At 28.6% G+C, this 26,422-nt stretch overlaps 2 protein-coding genes across 9 annotated transcripts; one reads left to right on the forward strand and one right to left on the reverse strand.

The window, feature by feature from the left end:
* Window positions 1-60: 60 nt before the first annotated feature.
* mIF3 (mitochondrial translation initiation factor 3) lies at window positions 61-9,058 on the forward strand. 3 transcript variants are annotated; one of them, XM_016048565.4, is made up of 3 exons: window positions 61-404; window positions 3,243-3,494; window positions 8,658-9,058. In XM_016048565.4, the coding sequence occupies exons 1-3, from the start codon at window positions 166-168 to the stop codon at window positions 8,668-8,670; spliced, it is 504 nt and encodes a 167-aa protein (XP_015904051.1). In that variant the 5' UTR covers window positions 61-165; the 3' UTR covers window positions 8,671-9,058. The 3 variants fall into 3 exon arrangements, with proteins under 3 accessions (XP_015904051.1, XP_015904050.2, XP_015904049.1); XM_016048564.4 differs by lacking the exon at window positions 8,658-9,058 and adding an exon at window positions 6,422-6,611 and having other exon boundaries at window positions 3,243-3,489; XM_016048563.4 differs by having other exon boundaries at window positions 62-404; window positions 3,243-3,489.
* A 2,799-nt stretch (window positions 9,059-11,857) lies between these two features.
* Window positions 11,858-18,885, reverse strand: LOC107436760 (short coiled-coil protein homolog). 6 transcript variants are annotated; one of them, XM_016048561.4, is made up of 7 exons: window positions 18,822-18,885; window positions 18,410-18,505; window positions 18,207-18,320; window positions 17,188-17,274; window positions 16,142-16,280; window positions 14,991-15,035; window positions 11,858-12,146 (listed from the first exon to the last, which is right to left on the reverse strand). In XM_016048561.4, exons 2-6 carry the CDS (start codon window positions 18,477-18,479, stop codon window positions 15,032-15,034), a joined length of 414 nt encoding a protein of 137 aa, XP_015904047.1. In that variant the 5' UTR covers window positions 18,480-18,505; window positions 18,822-18,885; the 3' UTR covers window positions 11,858-12,146; window positions 14,991-15,031. The 6 variants fall into 6 exon arrangements, with proteins under 6 accessions (XP_015904047.1, XP_015904043.1, XP_071039237.1 ...); XM_016048557.4 differs by having other exon boundaries at window positions 18,818-18,881; XM_071183136.2 differs by lacking the exon at window positions 18,822-18,885 and adding an exon at window positions 18,762-18,782.
* Window positions 18,886-26,422: the final 7,537 nt, after the last annotated feature.

Genomic DNA, 26,422 nt, shown 5'->3' on the forward strand with positions numbered 1-26,422 from the left:
CAAGACCTTTTTTTTTTTTTTGGCAGTTTTGGATCTTTATTTCTCGGCTGCCTCAAAGCTATAACTAAGATAAAGTTCAGCTGTTTACTACAACTTTTACAACTATTGTAAATAAACAAAACAAATGCTGGTTTAGCTGACCGTATTGAAATTTATTTGTTAAAAATGCTTAAAATATTTGAGAGCTGTAGAAAAATTAATTATATAGCACGCCATTTCAGTATAAATTACGTCTTAAGAAACTGTGAAGAGCAACCAAAAATTGAGAATCAAGGAGTAAAAAAGCCGAAACGAAAAATAACAGAAACAGTCGAACTAGTGACATTAGTGGATCAAAATGATAAAATTTTAGGACTGAAACCAAAATCTGAGTCAGAGAAATTAGCGAGAAAACTGAATCTATCGTAAGCAACTATAGTCACAATTAATTGTGTGACTATAGTTGCAAAATTAAATACTATAGTTGCACAATTAATTTAGATTAATGGTATTTTAAGTCTCTGGAAGAAAATGTTTTAATTTTTTTGTCTCAAGGGATATTTATTCATATAATGAATTTACGCTTTGTTGTGTTTTTGGGAGACATTTCTGTATCATGATCTGTTGCACCAACTGCAATCGCCAAATAGATTTTAAAGTTGCAAATTTAAAAAAAAACCTGTTCATATTTGCCCTGTTAGTGGCTGTGATGTGTTTTCTTAGTTTCTCGTGGGCCGCTGCCGGAAGTTGCTCAAGACTTGGTGATTATTCTGCAGCAGATCACGATATGGAAATCTTCCTGTTTTGGATTTATTAAAGTAATAATTTTTGTCTACTTAGATTTCTTTTGGCCTAACAAACAAAACTATATATACATATATATATGTGTGTGTGTGTGTATGTGTAATTTAAACTCTTCTGTAAAACTTGTTTTTCTCTCATGCAGAGTTCCTGTTAACATTTTACGTAGCATATTTTGCAAAAACTTTTAACTCATTCAGAGAATCTCACAAGTACTTGGAATTAAAATATTTTCAAAGGAATTTATTTTACGTAATTTCATTTCAGTAGTGCAGTTATTTCCTCATTTGCTGTAGTATCAGAAATTCTTGCTGTTTAGAACTTATGTATCTATAAAATGCAACAATATATGCATTATACTTTAACATACAGAGGCTATGTTAATACAGACATTTTAACACACCTTTCCCAGTTAAATTTTAGAATATTTCCATGGTGTTGCAGCTGAGGTTTCAAATAAATTTCAAAGATTTCCTACATCTATGACTACATTCTTATGTTAATATTATTATTGGCTCTTCACATTATATTTTTAGTTATTATGGCATATTGTTGAAAAATATTTGTCTTTGATGTAGGTGGTCCAAAATTACCAAAAGTTTGCATATGTAATGTTAAAATGACCACAAGGGAAAGAGAAGGAAAGGATTTAAATGTGCTAAAATATTTAAACTTTTAATCAGCTGTGAAATTCTCTTATAAATTATTTCTTTAAGATTACTCCTTTTATCGTTTACCAAAATTTTGTAATGTTTTTGCAAAAATCACAGGGTGATAAAAATCTTCTAATAATAATTTTTTGCATTTCATAAAAATTAAAACTGAGCAAATATCCTTGTATTGTTTAATGTTGAGGTGAGGTGCTGGCAAGCAAAGATCAATCACCAATTTATATTTTGTTAAATTAAAAGTTATGTTAATTAAACTGAGATTTCTGCAGCCAGTTTGATTTATACAAGTCTCTCATATTTATATCAAAAAATATTATTTTTATGTAAAAGTATATTCTTATTTAATTAAACATTTTTGTTTCCCAACTTTTCAAAATGATATTAATACTTTTCTAACATATTTTCTGAAGGGTAAAGGATTGATAGATCATTAATCAATATTGAATAAGGAAGTATTAATCTTTTTATTAAAAATCTTGTTGTGAATTATTAAATAGTGTTAAATTTGATATTTTTCACTGTATGAAGCAGAATGTAAATAAAAATATTGATTATAGCTGCATAAAAATACAGCAATAATTAATATTTTTGCTGCATATACAATAGTCTTTTTTATTGTTTTTAAGTTAGTATTCATTTCACTTGAGTTTTTATTTTATTTTTGCAATCTCATACCTATTTAAGGATTATACAAGGATTATATTAAGGATATTAAGATACTAATGGATTATTTGACAATGTTTTTTTTTTTTTTTTTTTTTTTTGAAAAAAAAAAGACTAATTTTATATTTGGTAAGTAGAAGTCCTAAAATTATAAATTTAAAGTAATGTTTAAAAATGTTTAAAATATTTTTCAAAAAAAGAGCAAATTTGAGCTTAAAAATTAAAATTTTTTCTTGCTGTGCTAAGGCTCTACAACAAATTGTTTTGCATAAACTTCTAAATAAATTCTTTTCTAGATCAATAATGTAATTGCCTATGTTTTGACCTGAAATCTTAAAAAATTAAAATAAAAAGCAATGAAATAGTATGAAATATATTGTTTAACATCAAATTTTTACAGAAAAATTCTAAATATTCTTACTTAAAGAAAAAATTCAAATATAAACCTTAGCCTTTAGTTCAAAACCTCACTAACATTATACAAACTTTATATTCAAAATTTCAAAGAATTTTACAATAAAATTTTTTTGTAATATGTATTAGAGTAAAGAAATTTTCTCTAAATCAACATTCTTCGAAATATCCATTTAAAATGCAACAAAAATCTTAAATGCAAGAAAACTCTGACAGCAAAAAAATAATAATTTGAAAATTATTTTCTGAAAATGAATTTTATTTCTATTAAAAATATAATTTATTCAAATAAATAAGGGTTTAAATGCTCAAAGCAAAATAAAAGATCATATTGGTTTCATTTTCATGATCTTACTTCCAATTTCAGTTTCGTCTGTCAGCACATAAAAAAACAACTACATTTTTTAAAAATCAAAGATGAAAATTACATAGGGTTTTGGAAAGCTAACAAACTATACTTTAAATGGTATATAAAAATAATAATAAAAAAATCAAAATTTTGAATGAAATTGATGTACCCAGTTGGATATCTCAATAACAATTCAAATTATATTTAAAGTGGATATAATTTGTTACAGTAAAACAACTTGACTATTTTCATTTGCATGTTTTTTCAACACTTAGTTAAATAATACTTCTTGTACTTACTATTTAATTTGTCATAGAACATTACTATTATTCTGTTTTTATTTAAACAATATTTTATTCTTGCAGATTAACTAGAGTGTTTGATACAAAATTTGGAAAAGTTTATCCTGCTTACAAGCTGATGTCCAGCACAGAGGTTTTAAAAACAGAATCTAAAACTTCATCTGCGAAGACTTTAAAAAAATTACCTTTAAGTTCCAGAATTTCAGACCATGATTTGAAAGTCAAAATTCAAACAATTCGCAAATGGGTTGTAAAGAATTGTGAAGTTCATGTTGCAATTACTGGCAATGCAGAAAACATGACTGCTATGGTAAGGTATTAACATAATCTTTTTATTATATGTATTTGCATATAGGTGCCTACATAACTAGCATAAAAAAATTTTATAACTATTTTTCAAACTAATCTTAATTGATTTGGAAAAAGTACTGAAGTTATAAAGTTAAAATTATGCTGGGGGACAGAGGTATATGCCCTCCTCCATCATTAGAAAGCTCTAAAAGCCCCCTCAATATTTCAGACAAATATAAAAAATTCTCATGAATCATGATTGATTTAAATTCATCAAAATTAAAGCTGAAAAAAAAGAGTTAAAAATATGAATCTTTTTGCAGGTATTCTGCAGAGTTAATATACCTCCCCCCCCCCCTCCTGATGTATGAAGTTTAGAGAACAATTGAGATTGTGTAATTTAGTTTCAACCCCTTTAAAAATATGTCAGTAGTTAAAATTCTGAATGTAGCGGTTAAAAAAAATTTAATCTTTCAACATTACAGTACATAAATTATGTTTTAAAATTTTCTTTCACCAAAACGTGTTCAAAATATATAGGTAATTCAAAGATTTATTTAAAAATTAAGGAAGTATTTTCTAAACAATAAAAAAAATTAAAAAATCAATTTTCTACGTAGGAAGTTGATAACCTGCTACAATTTAATTTTCTTAAAGATGAAATGTGTAAAACTTAAAAGGATTTCTAATTTCAAAATATAATATTAATACTTTGTAAACATTAATTTATGGGTTTTTGATTTTTAAAGAAAATTTATATTGTTCTTTTACGCTTAAGAATAATTATGTAATCAGGTGTCATAAAAGCAAAATTTTATGCAGGCCCCAAAAAACTGCTTCTTCCTGCAAGCCCTCTTTGTACTACTAGCTAAAATTTTAACAACTGAATCTCAAGTAACAAATTTCTGATAAGAATTTTACGCACTGCAGAACTTATACAATAGAGGAGCCAACATTGAATTTATTACCATATATTTATTGGTTCCTATAGTGCAGATGTTCTAAATATCATTAAATAATTTAGCTATATTATTTTATTTTCCTGTCTATGATTTGACTTTTTGAATCCTTTAAATTGCTATGATAGTCAATTTATACACTTTCATCACATTTGGACATAGTAAATATTGTCATTTTTTCGAGATTTCATTTTTTTTACTTCACTAGCAATCTATACTAATAAAAAATATTATTTTTAAAAAATCCAAAAATTTTTAAACCAATTTTTCAGGCTTCCGAAAAAAATTTTGCGCAATTTTCAAAAATTTCGCTAATTTCAAAATTTTGGGGGGGGGGGCTTAATATGGTCATTTTTCCTAATCGCATATATTTTCTTTTCTGCAATGCGATTGTCTTTGTAGTCATGTAAAATTTTAGCGATTCGAACTATCGGTTCAAAATTTATGGCTATAACGGAAAAAAATAATCGTTAAAAAACGACGTTTTAACACGCTTTTTCACTAAAATTTTATGTAAACAAAGACTTTTTCTATCATGTATGAATAGTAAATTTTGTTGCAACCTTTTAATTTTCGCATCACAAATAATTTGAAATATTTCAAAAACGAACATCTTTTAATTTTTTCTTTGACCCAATTAGTTGATTTTTTATAATTTTTTGAAAAATATACACAATCTTCGATAAAAATGCTTCCTTAAATCAAAACAATGGATGAATATTAATTGAATTTAAAATCTGCTAGCATCAAGCTAATTGCACAGCATCATAAAAGTTGAACATTTTAATATCGTGTTTTCTAATGACGTCATCAGTTCCATGTTACTCTGATTTAAAGATACTGGTTCTAATGATTTTAACAATTTATTATTGTTTTTTAAGCCTTTTAGTTAGTTTTAAGCTCTTTTTAAGTGTTTTAATTGTTTTTTTCTTCCTTTTATAGCTTTTTTATTATTATATATTATTATATTATATGTTAATATATTAAATATTATTATATTAAATACTATTATACTATATATTATTATATTATTTATTATTATATTATTTATTTTTATATTATATAGTATTTTTTTTATATTTTATATTATTATATTACATGTTATATACTATTCTATTCAGATTTAGATCTATACTGATAGTATATAGAACCAATAGTGATTATGTACCACTTAAGAATGAGCGATTAAACTACAGCAGCCACTACACCGGTTAGTACACGTTAAATAAACGGAACTGTGTCAAGGAAAGTTCTAGTTATCGAGCCTACGCAGTTGGAAACGATACTATGCTACGGTTTTAGTGGAAATTTAGTAATTAGCCTTGAAAAAGAGCCTTCTAAATGTTTTTTTCTTTCCTTTTTATAAATTTGTAACGCTTTTTTCAATCTTTTTTGGAAAATATTCACAATTCAATTTACCAAGAGTATTAAAGATTGAAAAGGAGAGGAAAAAGAAAAAAATATATATGTATGTTTTTTTTCTTCATAATTTTCCTCAATTTTTTCCATATTATTATATTATACAGTATTATATTTTAAATTATTATATTACATGTTATATATTATTCTATTCAGATTTAGATCTATACTGATAGTATATAGAACCAATGGTGATTATATACCACTTAAAAATGAGCGATTAAACTACAGCAGCCACTACACCGGTTAGTACACGTTAAATAAACGGAACTGTGTCAAGGAAAGCTCTAGTTATCGAGCCTATGCAGTTGGAAACGATACTAAGCTACGGTTTTAGTGGAAATTTTGTAATTAGCCTTGAAAAAGAGCCTTCTAAATGTTTTTTTTCTTCTTTCCTTTTTATAAATTTGTAACGCTTTTTTCAATCTTTTTTGGAAAATATTCACAATTCAATTTACCAAGAGTATCAAAGATTGAAAAGGGGAGGAAAAAGAAAAAAATATATATATGTTTTTTTTCCATAATTTTTATTTTGTGTTTTTTGACATCATGCTTAAAGTTCAATTTTCGCAGTTCATCCATCGACAATGCCTGAGAGAGAAGAAGAATACACAATTGTTGTGAATGACAGAGAGTCGTATTTGTTTCAAAGACAAATGGAGAGACTGTTTTATTTGAGGCAGGCCATCAGGAATCTTCCTCCTGAAGTCAGGAGATACGTTATGGATCGTCTGAGAAACGAATGAATAATATTGATTGCGATGAATTTCTCATTTTAAAGTTTATACCAAATTTCTCTCGTTTTTCTTTAATTATGTTCATTTTACTTTTTTACTTATGTTCCTTCGTTTTAATTTAATTAAAAAAAGTCTTAAATTTGTAAATCTTGTGTTTTATTTGTTTATCTTACTTTACTGCATTGTATTTATTTTTTGAATTTTATTTTTAATTTCTACAAGATATTATTAATATTTTACGGCGATAATTTCTTATAACACTACCAATAATTAATCGATAATTTCTTATAATACAATCATTATATCTTATCTAATATATTTGTCTCATTTTATTTCCTATCCTAAATTCTAAGTACCAGATCTTCCAAAACTCAGAGCTTATTCGCCTGAGTGGTGCCACCTATTGCTACAAATCGCTATTATCTGCCTCTCATAATATCATTATTATGTTCATCTTTATTATTATTACCTTAACTAAATAATCTTTTACACTTCCAATTATATTATAATTATTAATATTATATTAATTATAATGCAAATCGCTATTATCTTCCCCTCAAAACATCACTTTTATTTTTTTAATGGAAATATATCTTGCTGTAGAACATAGAGAAGCAGCAAAAATGTTTTGAATTTAAAATCACATGCATTTTTTAAAGGAAGATTTTCAAACTTATAAATCTAAATTAACCCTTCCTTTGGTTTGTAATATGCGAATTTGAGATAGTGTTTTTCTTCTATGAACATTTCCACTATTCATTAACATGAAAAAAGTATGTATTTATTTATGTAAGTAAAGACTGCAGTTTGATAAGTGACTTTTTACATGCATAACTGTCGTTATGTTAAAATGCTGATCTTAATTTAGTTTGTGTCTATGTATTTTTTCATGAATGATCATTTTGTAAAGATGCGAATAAAAAACTGTGTATCTGGGTGTATAAGTCGACCCCCTATTTTTGATTACAAGATGGCAAATTTCTGGCATGTTTAGTGTAGAAGTCTATTGATGAAGTATTATACAAAATTTCTATTTCATTTTAAATTCTTTTAAAAATGGGGGATTTTAAATTATTTGGACGGGGGTAAATAATTTTTTTGTGGGACTCAGCAGTCGAGGATTAAATAAAATCCATTACAGTGTGAGATCCGTATAACGACACTGCTAATATTATTAAAGCCAACACAGTTGATGTTCTGGAATTTTTAAATTTCAGTGTTCAAACTATGGGTACTTTTAGGACTGCAAACTTCCATATTTCTGGGTACCCTTTTACTAAAAGCGGATTCCTGTTAAAAAAAATTTTTATTGATATATGCACATAATTGTTCTTTCTATTAAATAGATAAAATAAAGAATTTGAAAACAAAAAGAGTTTTATGTGAACAATCAAGCTTTTTAATTAAGTCTGATAAAACACTACACCATTTAAAAGCAACAATGTAATTAGATATTCAGAATTATTCTAATTTTTATTGTCAGCTATTATTGATTAAAAAATTGTTAAAGTTTGGTTATAATTTCGTCTACATAAATCTGTTGGCGAGGTAATTTTTTTATTTTCCGTCTGGAGTATTATGGATCCCATGGGATGCGTTATAACTTTCAATTGTACTTTTTTTGGTGTATTTAACGTGTTTTAGCATGTAAGTGGAATTACTAAATTCAAAGCTTTATAGTATGTTTTAAGAGTTTTCATTGTATTAATTAAATTATCTCAACTTTTCGTATTCTTAATTTTTTTTAAAAATGTAATTTGAAGTATTGTTTCTAAAAACACCTTTATATGTAAAGAAAATATGAGAGAAAATGAATTATCAATTGCATAAATTAATTGAATAAATATTGTTTGAAAGAGATAAAGTTATTCATATTATCTCATTGTTTATGATACATCACTATTTCATGATCAATCAATCTCCAACTTAATTACTGGTGTAAAAGTGGATTTTTGTAAAATTTTGGGAGTTTGAAAAAACGACTTATAATCTGGTATATATGGTAGTAATAAAATCAACTTGTGTTACTACATAAAACTGCTTTGTTTATATATTTTTGTTTTATTTTCCAGAGAAATGTGCTAAGTAAAATACAAGATGAAATTAAAGAAGAATGTAGGATTATAGAGATTAGAGAAAAAGGAGACATTATAAAATTTATAATTTTACCACCCAAGCAATCATCACAGATCTCTAAAAATAAAGATGCAAAGGACCCCAACTTAAAGACTACTTAACTGTTCCAATGACTTAAAAATCGTAACTTGAGCTGAAAAGGTTTTTTAAAAAATGTCACTTTAATGAAGAGTTGTATATTTTGAAGCAATGACTTTGTAGTGAATGAGTTAATCTCTTTCTAATCTTGTTTACCTGAAGCCCTTATGATAAATATTGATTTATAAATATATCAAAATGTTTATTTTATCTATAACTGCCACAGCTAATAATTAAATATTTTATAACAATTGTAAAATGTTTTTTTTTTTTGGACCAAGTCTGTGTTATTATTCCTAATTAGTGTAATTAAGGGTATCCTTTAGATATAAAAGAAATTTTTCCTCCTTGTTAGCATAGGTGATTTACATGGAAGCAATTTTTTTAATTTTTTTAAGCAACTTAAAAGTATGATTTTAAGTATTTTTTTTAAGTTTTGAAAATACTGTTTCAATTTTTAAAATTTAAGAACACTTTATCAAAGTTTTAGCTTAAGAAATTTGGTTTCAGGCCCAAGAAGAAAATGGGGACCAAATTCGGGCCATTTTTTGGAACAGCATGCTTTTAAAAAGATATGAAATACCAGACTACTTTTTCTTCTTCTTCCTTATCCCCAGAATTAGCAGGGCTAAACAATATCCATGAAATTCATGACCCGGAGGAAGTCGGCCACCAAAAGTGGATTATTTAGAATGTCCCTTTTGTCCAGTCCAGGATATGTTGGGGAGAAGCCTGCATGTTGTGGCACCTGGGGCAGTTTGGGAAGATTTTAACTCTACTCTCGAAAGAAAGAGACTTAAGGTGGCCGCTGGTAAGCGCCGTCTGGTCCTTGTGGTTGCACCGAATGTTGAGTGCACCTCCTGGACGGGTGCCAGTGATGTTTAGGGGGTATGAGCCAGGAAACATTGTCTTCTTTTTCGATGCCAGTTCCATGAATGTGAGTGAATTTGGACTCATCAAAGTTTCTTTGGCCCCCTCCTTAGCCAGAGTGTCGGCAATATCATTGCCCGGAACCCCAAAGTGAGAAGGGATCCATTGGAGGTGGACTTCACGCAATCGTGAGAGGATTTTAAGTTTGTGCAGGATTGATGCTCCTGTTTTGTCTCTCACCTTCCTCCAATGCGATAAGTACTGTATGGAACTGAGACTGTCCAATAGTATCCAGATATTATTGTGATCTTGCATAATAAAAATAAGTTTTATCACAAATAATAATATATATATATTTAATTTCAAAATTACTTTGTTTAAACCAAAGTTTTAATGATTTCCAGAATAATTTTATGCCTGCTACTTTTTCACTGAAATTCTAAATTTCAAATAGCGTTAACATGTATACTGGGTGATTTGACTATTTTAGAAAAAAAAAATATTTAAAGAAAAATAGTACATCTATGACTTTTTAGAAATGATATATTGTACCAACAATCTAGATTATATCTCATAGTTTCTAGGTCTAACAGTTTAGTTCCAACAAGTCTTCGAATTTTTCCCTACCTAAACATATTCAATGCATGGCATACATATTTTTAATCAATCAGAACACATATTTCAACTCCAATACACTAATTAGGAACCAGAAGCAATTTTTTTGAAGTATTAAACTCTGGTAAAGAATTTTACAGTTTTCAGGAAACTTTTGGACAGAGTTAAAAAAAAAAACAGATAACAAATCTATGGCATTAATATTTCAGTTAAAGCATTTAGCATGAATACACTTATATCAGCTGTCATCATCCAACTATTACCAAGCACCTAGCTCCATTTTTAAGGCTCTTATTTTTCAACAGCCATATAATTTTGAACCTGGTCAGATGACGTGGGCAGCGTCTGAGCTGGTACCAATCTCTCCCAACTTCGGCATCATGACCAATGAGAGGACTCTCAATTACAACAAATTTAACACGTACCTATCTACATATACATGCCAATTGTCAGGATCGAACTCATTATCCCCAGTTTCCCAACCAGTGTGAGGGACCCTTTATCGACTGCATCACCAGAATGTGTGTTGTACTAGCTGTACATAACATTTTAAGTATTGCGTAACTATTTGTATATTAATCGGATTTATGACATTAAAGACAAAATATTTAGAATTTTATAGAGCTGTTTATTTGGGTGCAATTAACCGCATTGTTATATCAAAAGGATCAATTCACAGTAAATAAATAAATTTTATATTTAGAAGGGGCCCGAAAATTGTTTTTTATATTTCTTGGTGTCTTTGGAAAGAGGGTATTGTTAATATCAAGCAAAAATGCAGAAAATTTTGGAATTAGATCAAATCCAGAAATAAAGATCTGTAATGCAGTTGAAAATGGGCTCAACTAGCATTCTTTGCAGAGAGGAAAATATATTCTTCTATATATTTGCTAATCCTAAGTGTGAAGTTTTCTAAAAGAAAACATAGCTATAGTTTGTCTAAAATAAGAACTCCCCAGACATTCATCTGGATATGTGGCGGTGACTATGGTAACGAGGTATGTTTTGGCGAGAGAAAGGGAATCTCTTTGGTCTATTGCATTAGTCCTAGAGTGAAGCTACCCTCCCTAAAATGTGCCATTCTTGTTTCCATAGCTCCAGATGGCCTCAGACTTTGTGGCAAGAAGAGTTCTTAGCATAGACAAACTATATAGCAGTTTTATAAAGTTATTATTGAATTATCTAGATTTTTTGTAAACTAAATCAACCTGGGGCCGGAATAGCCTGGTTGGTAGGGTACTGAACCAATGTTCAATCCCTGCAGTCTTAAGAGTTCCCGTGTAGTAATTGGTGACTGATGCATGTTAAATATATCAAGTCACAAAGTCCTCCATGTTCCCATAACAAATCAATACCTCTGGAGGTACTGATTCAGGAGTTTCCTTGGCTTCGGGATTGGCTCAAAATTACAAGACCACGGAGTTGAACACCAGTAATCGTAGACCCAAAAATTGGGTCGGCTGTTCAATGACGGATATAAAACTAAATCCACCTTGATCCAAACTTGTCCAGAAAATAGTGCTCTGATGTATCTGTTCATATGCTTTGTAGTAGAGTAAATCAAGTTATAGAATACAGGTGTAGAAGATTTTATTCAAGAAAGTCAACATTAAAATTTAGATAATTGCATCTATTTACAGAGAATTTACAGAAGAAGACTAAGATAAATAAATAGCTGCAGTTGTAACAAAAGAAGTAACCCTTTAACATAAATGAATGACATCCACGTACATAAACATTTCAAATGCTTATAATTAACATAAAGATCTTTTCACTTGTGCAAAGAATAGACTAGTATATACTTTCATGCAGATGAACAATGTCACTTAAATGCAGTTTACTTCTTTCCTTTGAATGAACCCCTAAAATAAAATAACTTTGTTATTAAAATTCTTTTAATTTTTGATAAAACTTAAGTAAATGAGAAATATAAATTCTAGAAAACAGATCCAATTTTAGACACTAGCACTTCAAAATAAAACTAATGGAAATTTAGTAAAAATAATAAACACTTAGATGCCGTAGCGTGTCTACCACTACAATTATTCAACTCAAATTTACTAGTATGTAAGACATGTTAACTTGATTCTATCTTGAGGCACCTTTTGATAGATGATGGTTAACATTGTCGGAAACAAAAACTCCACATTGGTGATATGATCTGATCACACCTATCTTGACAGTAATGCCCACTTTTATTTGAATGTGCCTACTTTGATAGATGGTCCACATTGAACAGTTGATTTTCTACTTGTGACTGTGACATTGTCCTCCTCTTCAGATTGTTGCTGCTTGGTCACACCAGCTTGTATACACTCGATGGCTAATGGCAACACAGGAACGACCTTGAACTTTATACAGCTCTCACAATTAGCACTCAAAAGTCCAATGATCTTAATATATCTCTACTGGCTTATCACAAATACAGCAATGACTCAACTGGTAGTATCCATTCATCGAATTTTATCACAGATAAAATTCTGGTATCGCATCTACCGCTACAATTATTCAACTCAAATTCACCAGTATATAAGACATGTTGGTACTTTTTCATAGATGAAGGTTGACATTGTTGCAACACTCTTTCCACAATTCCATGGCATCAAAGTTTTAGCTATCCTCAGCTCTAGTGGTATGCATAAGAGGTGATTCAAATATTACAAAGGCATATAAAGGGGGTTTACTGTTAGCAAAGGGAGAAGGTAGTAGCAATGTTTATGCTATACTTTAAATGAAAAAATCCAATTAAATTACAAAATTAATGATATATTACATAAATTATTAAAATGAATATGTACTGCAAAAAATATACTTTCACATATTTTTTATTTCTTGACAAAAGTAGAAGGGGAGTCTAAAATCACATAAAATATTTTTTACACAAAATTTGAAAGATCTCATTCTCTACTAAGTTTTCATATCCTGTCTCATGGAATTTAAGCAAGAGAAAAAGAAAGATTATTTTGGATACACCTGACAGTAAACAGAATTTAAGACATGCTAACTTCAGAAATTCAAAAGGCCTGAAACGTTTTGAGACCACAGCATAGCGTAGTAAGCAAAGCAATAATAAATTAAATACAAATCACTCATCATTTAAATTATATACAATTATACTAAGTAACTTTACCTCAAAAAATATAAAATAGTAAATTGATATATTGCTTCATTACAGTCTGAGTGATTGATTTAGAATTTTTCAAAACTTAATATGATAGCTTTCTTAAAACTTTTCTAGTTAATCTTCACAGTCGAAAAATTCTCCCAGGTGAATTTTGACAATAAAGAACAAAATTAAGTCAGGATTTTTTTGATGTGGTTTAATATTCTTTTACAGATTGATCTCCGTAAAGAGTGGCCAATATCGCCAGCTCTAATTTAGCCAACGCATTGTAGGCATTACTTTCCCTACTACTGATTAAATAACCATTTTGTATCAATCCTACCATATGAAAGAAAATTTTTTGGAATGTCTTCACATTGTAAATCTAAAAATTGAGTTTCTAGAATATCGAAAAATGAGATTTGTTATCCTTTTTTTTAAAACTTTTACTAACATAAAAAAGCTATGACAAAGAGAAAAAAAAAACTTGGAGCTTAAAAAAGAAACATTTGATATATTACTCAAATCAGCTATTTCAGCATAAACTAGATAATATTCATAAATTTTTTTTATCTAAACATGTTTTGTCAAAGGGCAAGATTAGTGGTCGTCTCTTGGCAACTAAATAAAATAAAGTGGCTGCCGAAAAATATTTTCCAATGCCTCTTTTTGTTATTTGACACCACATCCGCACTACCCCTTAGTTTCTGGAAATGCACATGCATAATGTGCATAAATTTTTTTAATTTTAATAACTTTTTTAAATAAATATATGTGTTACATTATAGAAGCATGTCTAAAAAGAGCAACTTTAAACAAAACATTCAACAAAAAAGTGGTTTCGGAGGGCTTTCAAAATATTTTTACCACAGAGTACAATGAGTTTTTCAGAACTTAGTTACACTATAAAAAATAATATTCTTTTGACAGATAATAGTTATTTAATAACATAAAAATGTTTAGTTTTAACAGCTTCTAAAAATAAATATATGCGTGTGCGTTGTATTATAGAAGCATGTATAAAAACTGCAGCTATAAACAAAACATTCAACAAAAAAGAGGTCTCAGAGGTTTTTAAGAACAGGTTTTTAAAAAGAGGTTTTTAAGAACAGGTTTTTAAGAGTGGAACAGTTTTCAAAACTTAGTTACACTGTACAAAAATAATGTTCTTTCGTAATATAATAGTTATTTTAGCCAGAACTACATCAGTAATAAAACATAATTCATAAATCTAATATTGTCAGATGTAGTGCATAATTTTGCTATTATGAAACACATATAGATAACATAAAAAAGTTTTTAAAAGAGTATACATATTCAAAAATTTAATATCCTGTAACCGTTTTATTGCAATAAATCACACAAAATTATATTGCATTTTTAGCATTATAAAATGTATTGCGATGCTACTTTAGATAATGCCAATATGAACCTTAGGTTACCTACTAGTATTTTTTATTGCTAGCAAACATTGTTACAGAGTTTAAAAAATTAAATTATACCCTGATTATAGCAGTGCAAATTATCAGTATTATAGATTGCCAAACTGTCTGATAATAAATTTTCTTTTTTTATAGGTTTGAAATAATGTGTGACAACTTACTCCAGTCAGATGTTAGGTTGTTACAATGTAAATGTCGGTTGTCACCTGGAATGTTTATGAAATTATAAATGGGGTATTAAATCTCAATATGCCAAGAAAAATAATAGAAAAAACAAAACATAAATGAAAATTTTTTTCACAATGTTAAAAGAAAAATTTTACAATTTAGAAAAATATCAATTGAGCAAAAAAAAAAGAAAAGGCGAATATAAATACAGAAAAGAAACAATAAACTGAAAAATTTTACCATAATAAAAAGAAAAAAATGCTATTGGAAAAGATAAAACATGCTTTTCGGTGTGGTTTATTACTGGTTTACTCATGAATTGGTTTACTTATGCTCTAACAACTAACAATATATTATAATAAATTGTATATTTCATTTTTAAAATTCACCAAAAATATAAACTAATAAGCATTTGATTAATAATATGAAATTAATTATAAATAATAAAAAAAAATTAATAATAAAAAATAAATAATCATTTGGCATTGTGACAGTTGCTTTTTTCCTGGTAGAACTAGTAAGGTAGGATATAGGAAAAACTTAACAATTATTATGCATTTTTTTCTTTAATATTAACTGCTAACAGTGTTTTACAAGTCATTGGGAATTTAGAGATGCTTGTATAACAAGACATATTCAAATTACCAATAAAAGAAAATATTTTATTAAGCGATTAGCAAGCTTGGAGTTAATGAGTTGAGAAGCAATTTTTTTTAAACAATATTAACTTTATATAGTTAATTTTCTCTTAATATTAACAATTTTTGCAAAAAAAGAAGAAAAAAAATTGAGATTGAGGCTTCTTTTACACATAATTTTAATACAGCATGGTTAAAAGTGTTGGTCAGCAATACACATATGGTTGCTTATATGCAGCATTTGGTATGGTTAAAATTGTTGGCCAACAATACATATATGGTTGCGTATATACAGCATTTGCATAAGGTTATAGCACAATACCATCTAATATCAAAATTTCATTCAATTTTTTTACTGACAAAACATTGATGCTCAATGTAAGAAATATTTGAAGTTTCATTTGAATCTGTTAGAAACTCAGAATACCAATTTTAACCACCCTGTACGAATTCAGCTAAAATGATGTTTTTAAAAATATAATTTTAGATGGAAGAAAATACTTTACTTCTTTTTAGTTTTGGGAGATGTGCATTGAAAGACACTTGAAGCAGACATGAGATTTTCAATATATTGTCCAAGAACTTGATTCTCCGACTTCAGCTTCAAATTTTCTTCTTTCACACTGTCAACCCTCTGAGACAAATCTATATGATAAAAACAATTTGATAGAATACTTACATACAAAATACTAAGAATTTTAATTTCGTAATAATTGACAAAAATCAGAACTAATTTTAAACAAAGTCTTGTGATTTTTAAACAAAACCAACTGATTTTTCCATAAACACTTTCATAGAATTTTTAAACTTAAATCTTAGAAAATATAGTTCATTAAAATGAAAAAAGAAACTTCAAAGGTGGCAAAGAAAGTAACTAGCAGAATTGAAACAATGAGGAAAACATTTTAAGGACTATAATACTAAAAAATGAAAACAAAATTCTGTTTAATATTTTCATAATGTAATGCTCAAATGAAGAAAATTTAGTTTCAAACTTTTTTTTTAAAATGATAAAATTTCATTTTCATATCATCTGATGGCTCTGCGAACAAAAAATTATGACAGAATCAATTCGCACGTTTTTTAGAGAAAAAAGATTTCAAAGAAGAATCAATCTGTATGTTCTTAAACGAAACTAGCTTAGAAATATATTAGCAAGAAGTATGAGCTAAGGAACTCATGATTTAAAAAATATGATTCTAGAAATTTTTGATAATAGATAGTTTAACAATATTCTAACTTTTCATTTAAAACATTTATGATACATTTGTTGTTATAAAACAATACATTTAGGCTGAAATAGACAGAATAAGCATATACTTATTAATTTCATATCTAATAAGTTTAAATATTGACTTCAATTAAAAACATTAAAATTTTTTGTAAATTTATCATGTAAATAAGTTAAAGACAAACAATAAGTTTTAAAAATTAATTAAAAGCATAAATTTAAAATAGATTTATAAAAAGATCCAAGGTTCGGTTCTTCTGTAAATATTTAAAAAAAAAAATAATAATTTCAGCAAATTTTATTGCATTTTGTTTACTCAACCTTCCAATGTATTCTGTAGTTCCAAAACTTGAGAAATAAGTCTTGACTTTTCTTCCATTTCATCAGGACTTAAGTCTGGATCCAACACTACAAAAAATATGCATATAAATAAGAATACACACATATATATATATATATATATATATATATATATATATATATATATATATATATATATATATATATATATATATATATATATTATGCATATAAACTAGAAATAGATAACTGTGAGCTACATTAACTACAAATTGATTTCTGCTTGGGCAAATATTTAGAACATGGTTATTGTAATTATTTATCAAGTAGTAAATTGACATTTCTCTCAAATAAACACAGGAAGTCATACAATACAGGTACATGCATACAATATTGTCAACATCTGTTAAAAATCAGAGACATCTAGATAATAAATAAAATGGAAAAGTTGGCAAAATAATTGTGTATTTGCATATCACTTTTAATAACACCATTAATAGGAGAGATTTGAAATGATAAATAAGAGTTATAGATTTAAGGTATCCAACTGGATAAAAATTAAGAATTTTGACAAAGCTTTAATTTTTTTTTTTATTATCCATATTTAAACTTTAGTTCATTAGCTTTCAAAGCCCTTGAAATTCTTGAATTCTACTTTTTTTTTATTCAGTCAAAGGAAAACAGAAGTTAACTCGGAAAAATGAAAATATAATAATATTTGTTTCACTTTGAGTATTTTAACCACTTTTTATTTGAATAAATTATATTTTTAAAATTAATAAAATTCCTTTTCTGAATTTAATTTATTTTGTTGTCAGAATTTTCTAGCAGTTAAAATGCATTTTCTGAAATCATATTGTAACATATATGTTAGCATAAGTTCTGTGTCAATGGGGGTTTATTACACCCCGAGGCCTAAACAGGTAAATACGCATATTTTAGTTATAATAGGTATCTTACTAAAAAATGGTCATCTTTCTACCCTATTTCGGAAAGGTTTCAACGATAAACTATAGAAATGTAAACTACAAAAAACTTACAAGCTGGTGCAGGACTATTAGAACCATTGGTAAATGATGAGGGTATCGATTCATAACTCTGATGACCAAATTCGTTATGTTCATCCGTCTCTTCAGTTTCAACATCACTGTCGTCTAAAAAATAAAATAAAAAATATTAAAAATTTAAAACAAATCATTCAATATAAACTAAGATTGCTATGAGTTTTATAATTAAACAATACCTTGAGCGTCTTCATCAGCAAGAGGTATATTGTTCAACTCTTCTTGTAATCGAATCATATTTTCGGCCATGACCAACACCCAAGGAAAGAAATAACCTTTAAAAAATTACTTATTAAATATGAAACAAATTATTACTTAATAAACAAAAAAATCTATTTGTTTTAATTTAAATAATAAATATGAATAAAAAAATTCTCCTTAAATATAAAAACTTAAAACAAAAAGAAAACATTTATATGTTTTGACAGGATATGAGAATTTAAGTATCGTGTAAATAATAAATTTAAACTACGGTAGGATTAAAAAATATCTTCTTCAAAATTTCTTAATGACATAATTTTCACAACATACTACAATTTTAAACAACTTTATAACTTGTTTTTTATTAAATAAATTAAGTAACTTACTTACGTTATTATTAAAAACACTACAGACTAGTTTTGGAATCAGTATTGCCATATCTTAAAATACAAATTGTTGTCCAGAGAAGCCATGCAGTGGCCGAGTTGAGCAAAAAACAAAGACAAGTGATCTACTTAGGGGCCATTCTTACTGTTTGCTGTTCACATATGCGATCGTATGTAAATGCGCAGTAAGAGTAGCCCCTGCTGCACGAGAAAATTTTTTCATGTGTTGAAAGAATGCAATGTCTGCGCCGGGAATTAAACTGCTGCTAATCCGATTATGATATTGACTGTATAACCCTCTCTCGGATAAAATATACACCCAGATATAAGGAGCTTTACATGGTTTTCACCACAAGGCCATTAATATTGAATGCGATTGCACACAGTTTCTGCAGTTCGAAACATTCGTACGCACGTTCCTACTCATCCTTTATGATAATTCCTGCTTATTATCACCTGATAAAATAAATGATTTACTTTCCAGTTAATCATTTTGATTATGATTTCGGAAATGTGAGCGAGAACCTGATTGGCGAGTTCATCGCAGGTAAATATTTTTAAGCTAAGATTCTCAATCGCATATTTGAATTCGCATACACGAAATTTTTTTTGCATCCGCATTTTTTGCATAGCATTTTTTTTTGTACAATATAACTGATCTTTAAAGAGAATTATATCAAACACTATCCGAGAGAGTGCAGTCTCCGAATCTAATCTAGCTGTTGTTGCTGTAGTTTATTTACAATGCACTAGAACTGTGCTATGGGCTATAGGATATTGTCTAGGAAACATCCTTGAAGAAGATCCGAAGACATGCCATTACAATTTTGATTCTATGCGGAGGGGATGTCTCTTCCGCTTTGGTTGACCAGCGGCCTGCACGTGAAGTTGAGCACTTTATAAAAGTTTAACGAGGACCGATACCGCACACATTCAGTCCCTTCACAGGCTGATCAAATTGGTCATCCACCGCATACTGAAGTCCGTAGTCAGTGATGCTTGACTTCGGTGATCAACTGGAAACCATGTCTCCAACGATCAGTCGATCCTTTGTTGGACTCCTAGTCTTTAACATCGAACATCAATAGCATCAGTAATCGAACTCTGATCGAAGCCCCATGGCGAAGAGAAAACTCCTCTAAATAGTGATAAGGAGCATAAATAATTTTGTAAGTTTAGGAATTTGTTTTTCACTCAAATTAACGAAAATTTAGTGATTAAAATTGCTTTAATAAAAATCGTGGAAAATATTTTTAGTGACGAAATATTTTACATATTTTTTAATTCTCAAAACGGGGGAACATAACACAGGTCAACCTTTAGCTCTGGCGCAGATTAAATTCAAGTTTTATACATTGTAAAATTTTATCTGTTGACACAATTCACATAAATTGCTGCGAAAGATTTTTAAACATCTCAAGAATATATTTTTTGAAATAAAAAATGAACAGGAATCGACAGAAAAATATCGTTGTTAATTGAGCTAACGTAACAACAGAAATAGATTTTTTAAAGAATTTCTAAACAATTCAAAATGAAAATGAAAGTAAAAGTTTCCCTCTTATAATAGCTTGATAATAGCTACCGTGATAGTAGTTAATATTAACAAGACGGTTAACTCTGGATTAACAAGAATAAAGCAAAAACATAAAAATAAGTGCGAAATCTATAATAAGATAAAAATAAATTCTGATGAAGTTGATTCTTTCACATACTTTTGACAATAGTAATTAATCAAGTAGGTAGCAGTGATGATATTTACAAACCAAAGGATCATAAATGCTTAAACCTGTTCTAGAAGCCTCCAAAAATTTTAGAGAGCGTCAATTTTGAAAATCAACACGCACACGCAGGTGATGTTCGCTTTTAGTTTTAGATGGCGCTGAATTAAATAATTGGAAAAATGTCAAAACAAAAGCTTGGAAATTATTTAAAAATTTTCTGGCCTAACACTATTATAGATAAAGATTTATTTTTTTAAATATAAAAAAAAAATCTGAATAATCTTTAAGAGACAAAATTATCACCGATTTATGAGGGAATTTTGAAAAGAAGACGGAGATAGAATGGACATATCCTTCGTTTAAAATGGGAGAACTTCGCTTACACCGCCTTTACTTGGACACCTGACGGAAAATGTTAAAGAGGAAGGTCAAGACTTACTTGGCAGAGATGCATGTACAAAGATGTGTGCAAGTTAAAACTAAGTGGTCAGGGTTAGGCGACAGGGTTGGCTCAGGACAGAAGTGCCCGTAAAAAGAGACTTCCGGTCTTATGTGTCAGCTTTCTAATAGAGGTCAGGTAGGTAGACTAAATCCTTTCCCAAATATTTCAAAATAGTAGTTCAGTTCATGTTTTAATGAAACATTTTTTCAACCAAATACCCTTTTCTTACACATTGACGAAGATGTTCAAATTCCGTAAGGTTGGCAAAGCCAATAATTTTACAAATAAATTTATTATTAGAGATATGCCAATGTCTTGAACCTTAAACGACATTAAATTTTTTTTTGTGGTAATGGAAACAGGCTGTACTTATTGTAAATTTTCAGAATTAATAAATTACAAAAAAAAAAATTTTAAAATGTTAATGGAACATATTTTAGAGAATTTTTTTTTTAATGTAACCAAAGAGAAAGCAAAAGATGAACGAAAAATGACGTTTAAAAATGTGAAAAATAATGTTTATCAATAAAAAAAAAAAATTAGTACGTACGTGGCACTCGTCAGCTTTCCGAAGTTGCATTACTTGTTTCATACTTAAAGTTCTCAAAACACAACTATTATATAAAATTTTCCAAAATATTTTGCAATAACTTTGAAAAACTTAATAATTATTTGTAAAGTCTCTAGAGTTTAAACAAAAATTATAATTTTTTTTTTTTAACTGTTTAATATTAGGTTCACTTTGTCAAATACATCCTATTCTGCTTAGCGTAATATTTAAAAAAAATTCAAAATAAAAAATAATATTTTTAAAAACCACGTTTTTGTAGTGGAGAATAATAATTAAAAAAAAATTGAAAAGCGAAAAACGTGGGGGGCATGAAATACATAACAGTAATGTTATATTAGTGTGTGCATGTGTGCTCTTGAGAATATGTGTATGTATATCTGTAATTGTAATTGTATCTGAATGTGGATGTGGAATATGTTTGTGTATATGCATATGTATGTGGATGTATATGTGACTGTGCATGTGTATGAGTAAGAAAATCTGTATATGTATGTGTATATGTACCGTTATGTATTTCATGCGTCCCACATTTTTCGTTTTTCAATTTTTTTTTAAAATTATTATTCCCCACTACAAAAACGTGGTTTTTAAAAATATTATTTTTTATTTTGAATTTTTTTATTTTAAATTATAATTTTTTTAATGTTTCATTTTTATTTTATATTTTTTTAAAATTATTATTTTTCAATAATTATTCTTCACTACAAAAAATGTGGTTTTTAAAAATATATATTTTTAGTTAGATTATTTATTTTCTACTTTCTAGTTTTGTGTTTAAATTAATTTTTTTTAAATTATAATTTTTAAATTTTTATTTTTCAATTATTATTCTTCACTACAAAAACGTGGTTTTTAAAAATGAATTTATTTTATTTAGATTATTTATTTAGAAAAATGGTGTATTGATTTTTGAAGTTTGTATGGTTGGTTGTCAAACTATGGATTCTTCTTGTGTTTCATAAAATTCAAACATAACAGTGAAAAAAAAAATCAAAATTTTTCTAAGCCTATTCGCAAAGGAAGAGTGCTTGATATAAAATTTCAGGAAACTGAAAGTGCTTTTAAAATAGATGTAACCGTTATTTTGTTTTGCCTGAAAAAAAATTACAATCCGAATTATAACAGCTGCACCATTCTGTCCTGTCTGAAGCTTTAGTGTGTTAGGTCGGTTATTCGTTGGAAAGCACTACGAGCTGGAGAATCACCATTTTGGTCATCAGGTTCGTTTGGTACTTTTGACAGAGCCGGAATAACGCGAATATCATCTTGTGTAATTAATCGAGCAAATCTATTTACTATTACAACTTTATAGAGTGAGTTATTTGCAATAAGCCAATCAACTGCCTTGTAGACTCGATCTGGTGATATGTTAGTCTCTTGTTACATTTAAGTTCTGTAGAGTTTCAGTCACTATTATAATTCTTATATCTGAGCTCGATCGAGGAAGCATTTCAGGCAGTTTTTCACTAACTTCAAAGATATCGAAAGCAAATAATGTGGCATGTCCTTTAAAACCGTATTGGTCAAATCTGCCTGGAAATTTAATAACTTTGATATACGGAATGATGCGGTGAAGTAAATGTCGTTCTGGTTCAGTTACTGCTGCAATTTCACCAGGAATATCACCTAGTAGCAAGTTATTCCAATACGCCTTAGATGGAGCATGACTTTTTGAGCTTTTCAAATGCATATTGCATAGATAGCATACAAGCAAATGATTTTTAGCGACAAGTTCCGGTGGCAAGTATGGCTTTGCTGACGTTAAACGATATTTAGCTATTTGATTAGGGTAGCATTTCTTCTGGCAGATATCACAGCACTTGTCGCAATAGGTGTCTATGGTTGAATAGAAATCTGCCCTATCAGTTACCCGTTGAGCATAAGCCTCACCTCGACGTTTTAGTCTTTCTTCATGTTCCTGAATTGACTCTCCAGCTCTTGAGTCAGACTTTCTCAAGCTATTTGATTCCTTGAGCCATTCGTTGTTTATCTTTATTCCGTCCGACAACACGCTGATTTTTCGGAACTTCTGCCACTTGTTTACGCCGTTTAGCTAATCTTGAGAACGTATCTGCTTCTGATTCTTGTTGAAGCGTCTCTAACCGCTTATGTTTTTTTTCTCCAGTCGTCCAGTGGCTGTCTCTTTCGTCATCGTGTCAAGACTACTACAAAACCTCTACTAAAATAATAGAATAAATCTTTATGGAAAAACATTCTGCGATCGCAACGCTCGAGTACGCTCTCTAGCGGGAGCCTGTAAATATCAGACATTAATTTATCACGTTTTCATTTAGTTCCATCAAAATCATTGGCTGAGTCAGACGCCATTTTCTTAGCAGCAAATAAAAATCAAAATTTCCCTAAGGAAAAGCCGAAGAACTTGAAAAAAATCTCCAGAGTATTGAGATATCTTTCAGACCCAGAACACGCCGAACATTTGAAGAAAACTTTCTCAATAATTTTAAACTTCTATTATCAACAAACTTGCAACTGATAACTTCCGATTTCGCTATCGCATACAGTTACAGATGTGTGTATGGTAAAATGCATTTCTTCTGTCTTCAATTCATTACCAATTAAAGTGAAGTCAACATTGCTTTCGTCATTCCAATAAATAAATGTGAATTCAGAACGTACAGAACTGTAATAGTTATAGAATATTCTTCTTCGTTATAGAATAGTATATATTTCTGTATCCATATAATTCGGAAAACAACAATAACAAATGATCCAAATTTCTTGAAATAGTGCCATTTGCGCTGATTCTTAATTAATTTTTATCGTTTTCCTGGTAAGTATTTTTAAGTTTTGAAAGAATAATTTCAACTAGAATTCAGCTATTCTATTTTTAGCTACATATTCAAATTCATATCAAGATCTTACAATTATAAAATTTTACTGGGTGGAATGTTATCTAAAAGTAATGAAGGGTTAATCTATGCATGTATTATTTGAAAATAAAATTTTCAAACGAAGAACATATCATTTGGAATTCTACGGATTTATAAAATAAGTGAGTGTTATGATTTTTATAATAAGAAATTTGCTTGTATATATTTTTTTTTCTTATTTGATGATAGTTCTCTACAGAAAGGTTTTTTACGTCTGATTAAGAACTATAAGAATAATAAAAAAAGAAACAATATAAAAGTTTTTATTTCAATGTGAAGAATTCTTAGAATTGTTTTTTATCCTAAGAATTCTTTATTTTCCGTTTTTTAGTTTATAATTTTTTGATGAAAAGTGTTGTGAAGAAACTTTTTTTGAAGAATTAAATGATATAGCATTATGTGTTTATGTATACTTCTTATATATTCTAATGTTTGAAGTAATATGATTCAGAAAAGTATGGAATAAAAATTCGGTACTTACGTATTAACGCCACCGCCGCTACAGATTTGGCGGTTTTTAAATGCCGCCAATCTACACTTAAAATTTTTGCAACAATTCATAAAATAAAACACTTTATTTAAAATCAAAGTAGTCAATCGGATTTCGGTGGAAAATGGCCGATAGAGAGTTTAGCATAGATTCAAAACAATCATATCGCCATATGAACTCTGATAAATAAGATTCCAAATGAAATAACATTTCCAAAACGTACGTTTACCAAGATAAAGTTTCATGTCGTGGGAATTGGTATATTTTCGTCTTGTTTTGTTTTTTGGCAAATCCCGAAGAGGAATTTTCGTAGCACTAAAACATGGCGACAAGAAAGAATTGTTTTTTTGTTTTTGTTTCGTCAGAATTCTTTATTTTACGTTTTTTAGTTTCTAAATAATGATTTTTATTGAAACTTGAAATTTTTTGATAAAAATTGTTGTCAAGAAACGTTTTTTACGAAATTAAATCTCATAAAATTATGAGGCTTACGTATACTTTTTGTTCATTTTAATTTTTGAAGTAATATGATTCTTAAAACTATGGAATAGGCCTTTCATGTTATATCATTAAATTCTGTAAAATTATTTCTCGGGCATTAGGTTTTAACTCTTATAAGAATAAACATATTTTTTTCTGTTTATGTACAAATATTTTTCCGATGTGTCTTGGATATTCCTTCTCTAATAAAAGGAGATACCATTTTGTTTTCGTATAATAGAAGAAGGATATCAAACATTTTTCTTTTTTAAATTTAGTAAGCCACAATGTTACACGCTACGTAAGACGTCTCCAGAGTAAAAGAATGACTGTTCATATCGAAATCGCAGGTATTAGTCTCATACAACAACGCCCCCTATATTTCGTTGCGATCGCGAATACCTTTACGACTTTTATTAGTTTTAGGCTGATGACAACCAAAACAATCTGGAAATGAATGAGGAAAAACTGGATCGTACCACGTGATTTTTCAGCCAATAAAAATACTCTGACAATAAAAAACTTTTCACCTGACATGTGACACTAATTTTAAATAATCGAATCGACAACAAAAGACGATCACAAACTTTAAGCAATTTTATTCATGCAATTGCCTAAGAAAAAAAAACTTTTATACTTGATTTTGTCCTGCTTTCTCCTAGGACCAGTTTCGAGTTTTCAGACTGCATGATTTGATGAAATGAGTGTTCAAAAATTTAACTTGCCTTCATAATATCCAGATCTAAATCCCATAGATCACTTTTGGGACAGTTTATGTATCCAGCCAAATTGACCATACTCACTGTCAGCAATCACTTTACCTGGAAGTCAATTCTTACAGACACTTATCGTCTTATAGTAGATTGATGATAAGACACAGTTTCTATGAGATTACCTAATTCAAGCATCACTGACTGTGGTCAACAAGTGGATTGATTTCCGCTTTGATCAGTCTGAAAGAACTAAGGGTGTGGGCTATCGGTTTTCGTTACACTGATCTACCGTAA

The sequence above is a fragment of the Parasteatoda tepidariorum genome, chromosome 7, assembly GCF_982258835.1.
Source record: "Parasteatoda tepidariorum strain Cologne lab strain chromosome 7, Ptep-v5.0, whole genome shotgun sequence".
NCBI classification, from domain to species: Eukaryota; Metazoa; Arthropoda; class Arachnida; order Araneae; family Theridiidae; genus Parasteatoda; species Parasteatoda tepidariorum.

Excerpts from the sequence above, each read along its gene's own strand:
- mIF3 (XM_016048563.4), top strand. The coding sequence starts at position 166 with ATGCTTAAAATATTTGAGAGCTGTAGAAAAATTAATTATATAGCACGC. Across the intron at positions 405-3,242 it reads GCGAGAAAACTGAATCTATC|ATTAACTAGAGTGTTTGATA; the intron begins GTAAGCAACTAT and ends TTATTCTTGCAG. Across the intron at positions 3,490-8,657 it reads CAGAAAACATGACTGCTATG|AGAAATGTGCTAAGTAAAAT; the intron begins GTAAGGTATTAA and ends TTTATTTTCCAG.
- LOC107436760 (XM_016048556.4), bottom strand. The coding sequence starts at position 18,869 with ATGGCAATACTGATTCCAAAACTAGTCTGTAGTGTTTTTAATAATAAC. Across the intron at positions 16,281-17,187 it reads ACTACAGAATACATTGGAAG|ATTTGTCTCAGAGGGTTGAC; the intron begins GTTGAGTAAACA and ends TTTATCATATAG. Across the intron at positions 12,147-16,141 it reads TCTCCCAAAACTAAAAAGAA|GGGTTCATTCAAAGGAAAGA; the intron begins GTAAAGTATTTT and ends ATTTTATTTTAG.